This window comes from Penaeus vannamei, chromosome 23, assembly GCF_042767895.1.
Source record: "Penaeus vannamei isolate JL-2024 chromosome 23, ASM4276789v1, whole genome shotgun sequence".
Lineage (NCBI taxonomy): Eukaryota > Metazoa > Arthropoda > Malacostraca > Decapoda > Penaeidae > Penaeus > Penaeus vannamei.
In genome coordinates, this window is record NC_091571.1 from 8249367 (window position 1) to 8256808 (window position 7442).

The 7442-nt window shown below is 45.3% G+C and overlaps 1 protein-coding gene across 1 annotated transcript in view; it reads left to right on the forward strand.

Moving 5' to 3' along the window:
* Positions 1-1870, forward strand: part of LOC138865917 (protein-L-histidine N-pros-methyltransferase-like) — a 133410-nt gene extending 131540 nt beyond the window's left edge. Inside the window, exon 3 of the mRNA XM_070137398.1 lies at positions 1765-1870. Within this exon, the coding sequence (XP_069993499.1) occupies positions 1765-1870 (106 nt within the window). The remainder of the gene's footprint in view (positions 1-1764) is intronic.
* The last annotated feature ends 5572 nt before the right edge of the window (positions 1871-7442 follow it).

The window sequence follows — 7442 nt, forward strand, 5'->3', positions numbered from 1 at the left end:
TTTTTCTCCCCCTTTCTCTCTCTCTCTCTCTCTCTCTCTCTCTCTCTCTCTCTCTCTCTCTCTCTCTATCTCTCTCCTCTCTCTCCTCTCTCTCTCTCTCTCTCTTTCTCTCTCTCCTTCTTCTCCTTTCTCAGTCTCCCTCTCACCTCTTTTCTCTCTCCCTCTTCTTTTCTCTCTCCCTCTCTCTCTCTCTCTCTACTCTCTCTCTCTCTCTCTCTCTCTCTCTCTCTCTCTCTCTCTCTCTCTCTCTCTCTTTGGGGGGGGGGGGGGAGGGTTATTTATTGGTTTTAAACTCGTATCAGATGCAGTCGTAAATCAGGGTCGTTTTATAAACCATCTTTGCATTGGTTCACCTTCGGGGAAAAATATTTAAGAAATAAAGATAAAAAAGATGGGGATCCACAAAGGGTTTCCTGGCGTGGTGTTTTGTCCTTAGTGTTTTATAGCGTGCAGTCAGGGTGTTGTTTGAAATGGGTTTGTTTGTTTGTGTTAGCTGGGCAGAGGGTGGATTGGTGGAATGGTGGTGGATTAAGGGCCGGACTTGGGTCGGTGGTAATCATTTTCTGGTTGGGTGTGTGGTGTCGGAGAGCCCTATGTGGCTGAAGTGATCAGCTGTGCAGGTCATTTCCGTGTTGTTGTTTTTTTCTCTCACTCTCTTCTCTCTTCCCTTTCTTCTATGTTCGTGTCTTCTCACGTTTTTCATTTCTCTTCTCCTTTCTTCTCTTCACTTCTCGCTACTCTCTTTTCTTCCCTTCCCTTCTCTTCTCTTCTCTTCTCTTCTTTTCCCCACCCTCTCCCTCTCCGCGCTCTCCCTCTTTCCTTTTTTTCCTCTTTTCTGTCTCAATGTCAACTTCACGCATCACCCGAGCCTACAGATTGGACGCTCAACACCTATGCTTTTTTAGGCGTCCTTATTAGGATGGGAATGTGATAAAGAAAGAGAGGGGTAAGAGGAGGGGAAGAGGGGGGAGGATAGGTGATGGGGGAGAGGTGGAGGAGACGATGGTTCCGCGTTGAAGGATTGGATAGTTATTCCTGTGAGTATTACCCCCTGCGGCGAGGGGAGGGTGAGGGTAGGATGGATACCCCCTCCCCCTCATTCCCTCCTTTCTTCCCCTCCTTCTCACTCCCTCCTTCCTTCCCCTCTCCGCCTTCTCCCATCCTTAACCCCCCTCTGACGCTGGCACCACTGGAGGGGAGGGGTAGACGGAAGAGGGGGAGGGGTGGGGGGAAGAGGGGAGAGGGGTGGTTGGAAGAGTGGGGAGGGGTAGGAGAAGAGGGAGGAGGGGTAGGAGAAGAGGGGGGGGGGAGGAGTCCTTCCATCGCCGTAACAGACAGGCCCCGTTCGACCCCCGGTGTTTCGACATTAAAATGCTCAGCCTCGACGTTCTAATGGCTAGCCCTGAGCCCTGAACTTAGCCGGGAGACCTCTTCTATTTTTTTTCTCTTTTTTTTTCTTCCTTTTTTTTCTTTTTCAAACCCCCAGAGGGATGTTTCTTTCTTTGGCGTTCTTTCGCAGATTTGTGTCTCATCGGGGTGTAGTGAGCACGCATCATCGTCAGGGGCGCTGAATCAGTACGTGATCCGAGATAGAAAAAAAAAAGATAAATAAAAAAAAACAATGTACACAGTATATTTACTTCAAGAGAGTGCAAGGGAAAGAGGAGAGAAGATAACCCATGATATTTAGATATACTTGCATTTAGAAAAAAAATCATTTTTATTTTTAAAATCATATATTTACTTCTTCTTCTTCTTCACCAGAAGTATTAATTTATTTAGCTCTTGGGACCCAAATGTTTTCGGTAATGGCTACAACCCCGGCGCCTCCAGGTCCTCACACGACTTGGCAATATTGCACACTCGTTAAGGTGTGAATGGGCCGGATTTGAATGACAAAGGTCGCCATCACGGTTATTCATTTTTCATCTGTCACTCGTGTGAGAAAACCATGAGGGGCGGGGGTAGGTGACCCCCCTCCCCCCCCCTGCCTTTTCTTCTTCTTGCCTGCCATTCTCTGATCTTTCTATTTTTCTTCTTCATCTTGCCTTTCATTCTCTGATTTTTTATTTTTTTCTTCTTTCTTGTGTGTTTGGTCTCTTTCTTCTTGTCTTTCTCTTTCTTTTTCTCGTTTTCCTTCTGTCTTCTCGTGTGTCCGGTCTTCTCCTTTTCTTTCTCTTTCGTTTTATCATTTCCCTTCTCTCTTCTCGTGCCTCCTGTCTCTTTCTTCTTCTCTTTCTCTTTCCCTTCGTTCGCCTCGTGTGTCCGGTCTCTCTTCTTATCAGCCTCTTTCTCTTTTCATTCTTTCTTCTCGTGTATCCGGTCTCCTTCTCCTCCTCCTCTTTCTCTCGTTTTTGCGGGGGGATTAGGAGAAATATGAAATAGCACAAAAACTTTGAAAATGAAAGGGAAGGGAGGGTGTAAAATAAAGAAAGAGCAATTCAAAAGAGAAGGAAGAAGAAGAAAAAGAAAAAGAAAAGAAAAGGCAAAGTCAAATAATGAAACGAAGGGTAACCGAAGCCACTCGTGAGAAATGTGAAGAATGAGATAACAAGGGAACAATCAAGGGAAGGACAGGCAGATAACGACGAGGAGAGGGGAGAGAGAGAGAGAGACAGAGGCAGACAGAGAGAGAAAGAGAAAGAGAAAAGAGGGAGCGAGAGGGAGAGACAGAGAGAGACAGACAGACAGAGAGAAGAGAGAGAGACATAGACAGAGAGTAAAGAGAGAGAGACAGAGACAGACAGAGAGTAAAGAGAGAGAGACAGAGACAGAGAGAGTCCGTGCGTCTGTACGTGTGCCTATTCATCCGCGTTTGGGGGGGGGGGGGGGGGGGCTGGTGCATAATCGCCGGGAAGGTGTTGCGGACAATCTCGCGCGGGGGAAAAAATGCCAAAAACTAAATTATGTTATCATGGAGGAGGCTGGCGAGATAAACGCTGATGGCTGATGGCTGACGGTGTATAAGGCGAGGACCATCAAGCACATGCACTCGCTCGCTTTTTTTTTTTTTTTTTTTTTTTTTTTCCCGACACCTCTGCAGCCTATGATGAGAGGGCGTTGACGTGGCCTTCGCTTTTTGGGGGGTTTTGTTTTTGGTTTGTTTCTCTCTCTTTTTTTCTGAGGTAGCTAGTCTCTCTTTCTTTCTCTTTTTTTCTTATCTTAATCGGTTTCTCGCTCTTTCTCTCATTCGGTCTCTCTCTCTTTCCCTCGGTCTCTCCCTTTCTCTCGGTCTCTCGGTCTCTCCTCTCACTTCTCTCTTCTGTCTTTTCTCTGCTATCCTCTCACTTCTCTCTTCTGTCTTTTCTCTGCTCTCCTCTCACTTCTCTCTCTTTCCTCCCCTCCCTCCCCTCCCTCCAATTTTCCTCCTTCCTTCTTACCATTCTTCTCCCTCCCTCTCTCCCTCCTTCCACCCTCCCCCCTTCATCCTTCGCCTCTTCCTCCCTACCTCCCTCCCCTCCCCCGTCTCTACCTCTCCCCCCTCTCTCTACCTCTCTTTAAGGTCAAAGAATAAAACCGATAGAAATTGATGTTTTCTCGGGCAAGATCTAGCATGCACCAGTCAGTCATTGCAAGAGATCCATTGCAAGAAGAGGACCGGGTCGTAAATCTTGATGCGTCAGTCACACAGGCGAGTAGAATGGAATTTTTTCTTTTTTTCATTTTCCTTTTTTTTAAGTGTAAAGCGTAAAGTGTATTTCCATAAGGGCGCAAGAGGAAGTGTAAATTTCTGGCCGGGGAATCAGATAAAGTGGCAGGGCGCAGAGCCCAAGAATGTTCTCTTGTTTTCTTTCTCTCTCTCTCTCTCTTTCACTGTTTTCGGTCTTTCTCTCTCTCTCTCTCTTTTCCTTTCTCTCTCTCTCTCTCTCTCTTTTCCTCTCTCTCTCTCTCTCTCTCTCTCTCTCTCTCTCTCTCTCTCTCTCTCTCTCTCTCTCTCTCTCTCTCTCTCTCCCTCCCTCTCCTCCTCCTCCCTCCTCCTCCCTCCTCCCTCCTCCCTCCTCCCTCCCTCCCTTCTTCCACTCATTCCCTTCTTCCTTCCATCACTACCTTACCCTCCTTCCCTCCCTGCTTACCTCACCCTCCTTCCACCTTTCTCTTCCATTTTGTCTCTGTTTCCAAATAATGTATTCTCCCATTCATTTCCCCTTTCCCCTTGACCTTTTTCTTTCCTCGCTTTTTCTATCATTTTGCTCTTCCCTCTCTTCACTCCCTTCCCCTTCTCGCCTCTCCCTTCACCCGCCCTCTTCCTCTCTTTCACTCTTTCGAAGGGTCTGGGAAGTTAGTTTATTTACCGTTAAAAATCAACGAACGTTTAAAATAAGGGGCGAACGTGTGTGTGTGTGTCTGTGTGCTTGTGTGTATGTGTATGTGTGTGTGTGCATGTGTGTGTGTATGTGTGTGTGTGTGTGTGTGTGTGTGTGTGTGTGTGTGTGTGTGTTTGTTTGTTTGTTTGTAGAGTCAGACAGACTTTCATTTTAATGCCATGCTCGGGATCCCTTGCCTCATGTTGATGGTAGGTTTTATTAAGGTAATGATTTTATTAAAAACAGTAATAGTAATATGATAAAAATGATACCTTGATAATGATGATATTTCTAATGAAAATAATGATGATAGTAATAATAATGATAGAGATATTGACGATGAGATTGATAGTGATAATGATAATTGTTATAGCAATAACGGAAGTAGTTATTATGATAATAGCAGTGACCACGTGATGACAGCAATGAGGTCGTAGTCACAGCAGCAACAACAACAGTGATGAACGGTTTACAAAGTTCAATTTGTTAGTGTGCAAATGACTTAATGGACCCCACGCATTTCTTCCTCTTCCTCCCTCCCTCTTGCTCGACTCTTAAAGACTTCCAGGAAAAATGAAAAATGGAAGGAAGGAACGAAAATAAGCAAAAGGCCCACAACTGGAAGGAGCAGCGATAATAAGCGTGAAGATTAAGAAGCGCTTGATACCCGCGAGGAAATGAAAAGTTGTGGCAATTACGCGTGATTTATACGATAGGATCTGTGGAAAGGGATGTGAACGAACTGCTGTAGGAAGTGGACGAGCTCTTGGTGGATGTGAACGAGTCGGCCGAAGAAGAGGAGATTAAAGAGAGAAAGGAAGAAAGAAAAAGCGAAAGGGAGAAGGAGAAAAAGAGAGAAATGTGGCTTGTTTTAGATTTGGACGAATTTGAGGGATGTTAATGTTTAAATGGGAAGATGAAGAGGAGGAATTGCGGAAAATAATAACTGAGTTCTTTTTTCGTCCGTTATTAAATCGGGAAGCGATTGTCTGATAAAAGTGATATAAATGGAATCTTAAGTAAGGAATTTGTCAATTATAATCTTTCGTGAGTGGTTTAATCGATACCCTAAGTCGAGCATTTAAATCCTACCAGTGAGAGGGGAGATTTCAATGCTCCCCCGGCAGTGAGAGACAGAACGAAGGAAAATCGCAAGAACGGAGGAAAAGAAAAGAAAATTAAAGAAGAAAAGAAAGATTGCTGTTTTCTGTGTGCGTGTGCAATTTCGATCAATGGAGACCCCGGCAATATTTTCCTGTACCATCCTCGACCACCGTCTTAAGTCTAAAATCATAGCTAACATTGCCGATAGGAAGCAAGCGATGACAAGTGATTTATATTCTGTGATTATAATGTTGTGTTTGGTTTCTTTTCTCGGGTGTAATGACATGATTTTTCGTCTCTTTTCTTATCTTCCTCTTTCATCTTTTTCTTCTCTCTTCTCTCTCTCTCTCTCTGTTTTCCACTCTTCCTCTCTCCCTCCTACCCTCCCTCCCTCTCTTCTCTCTCTCTTCTCTCTTCTCCCCCCCCCCCTCTCTCTCTCTCTCTCTCTCTCTCTCTCTCTCTCTCTCTCTCTCTCTCTCTCTCTCTCTCTCTCTCTCTCTCTCTCTTCCTCTCTCTCTCCCTCTCTTCCTCCCTCTCTCCCTCTTTCCTCCCACTCTCCCTCTTTCCTCCCTCTCCTCTTTCCTCCCTCTCTCTTCCTCCTCTCTCTCCCTCCTACCCTCCCTCTCTCTCTCTCTCTCTCTCTCTTCTCTCTTCCCCCCTCCACTCTCTCTCTCTCTCTCTCTCTCTCTCTCTCTCTCTCTCTCTCTCTCTTTCTCTTTCTCTCTCTCTCTCTCTCTCTCTCTCTTTTCCTTTTTTCTCCAAGTTAGTCCCACTATATTTAGAGACACCAACAGAAAACTCGCCATTGTGTCTAGTTTTTAAGAACCATGTTTACCATCATGAAAATCCATCCTTTTCCATTTTTAAAAGTTCCTTTTCATCTCCTTCATTTTTTATTTGTTTTGCATCGCATAACAACAAACATTTCGCCCTTGCGCAGTATTTGCAAATCTGCCATTAGTGTATTATGCGCCTCCGAAAAAGCTTTATTTTCGTCGGTGTTAAGGAGGGGGGGGGGTATTTTCCAGGGTGGTGGGATTAAGTTGTTATTGTTGTCGTTGCTGCTGTTGTTATTTGTTTTGTTGATATTGTGATTGGCGGTTATTGCTACTGTTATTATTGTTTGGAGGGGGGGGAGTATAAGAGTGGGTGATAATATTATTCTTGGTAATGTTATGATAATTGGGGTTGTTATTACTGTTGTCATTACTGCTACTACTTCTGAGGAAAGTCTTAGTAAAATGATTGTTCCTATTACTCTTGCTGCCACCAATATGATCATCGTTTTGTTATTTTCCAATTACCCCTCGTATGATCTCATCCTTTTTTAATCACTTCTCGGGTATTCAGCAAAAAGCGTGTTCGACGTTGATCACACTACAGGAACCTCGATATTTTTTTTCTTCTTCTTCTTCCTCCTCCTCCTTTTTCCTTTTTTCTCTTTTTTTTCTTATCCGGCGTAAAGAACACCGTCAAACGACAAAAAGCGTGCCCGACGGTGATCTCACTACAGGAACCTCAATATTTTTTTTCTTTTTCTTCTTCTTCTTCCTCCTCCTCCTTTTTCTTCTTTTTTCTTTCTTTTTTTTCTCATCCGGCGTAAAGAACACCGTCAAACGAGCCCGGGAACATTTAACATCGAAAAGCCTCTTAATGACCAACGGATACGGACGTCTTGCCCGGCGGTGGGTCGCTGCGCCGCCCTGTTATCGCGCGGAGATATCGTGCCGCGCGGATCATTAGCGAGCGCTCGGCGGCGGGGAGGGAAGCAGAGTGAAAGGGGGGGGAGGGAGGGGGAAGGAGGGAGAAGGAGGGAGGGGGAAGGAAGGAGGGAGGGAGAGAGGGAGGAAGGAGGGAGGGAGGGAGGAAGGAAGGAAGGGAGGGAAGAAGGAAGAAGGAGCAGGAAAAGAAGGTGAGAGAGAAAGAGGAAGAGGGAGAGGAAAAAAATGGAGGGAGTGAGGGAGGGGAGAAAGTCGGGAAAGAGAGGAGGGAGGGGATGAAGAAAGAAGTGAGAGAAAGAGAGAAGAAAGAAAG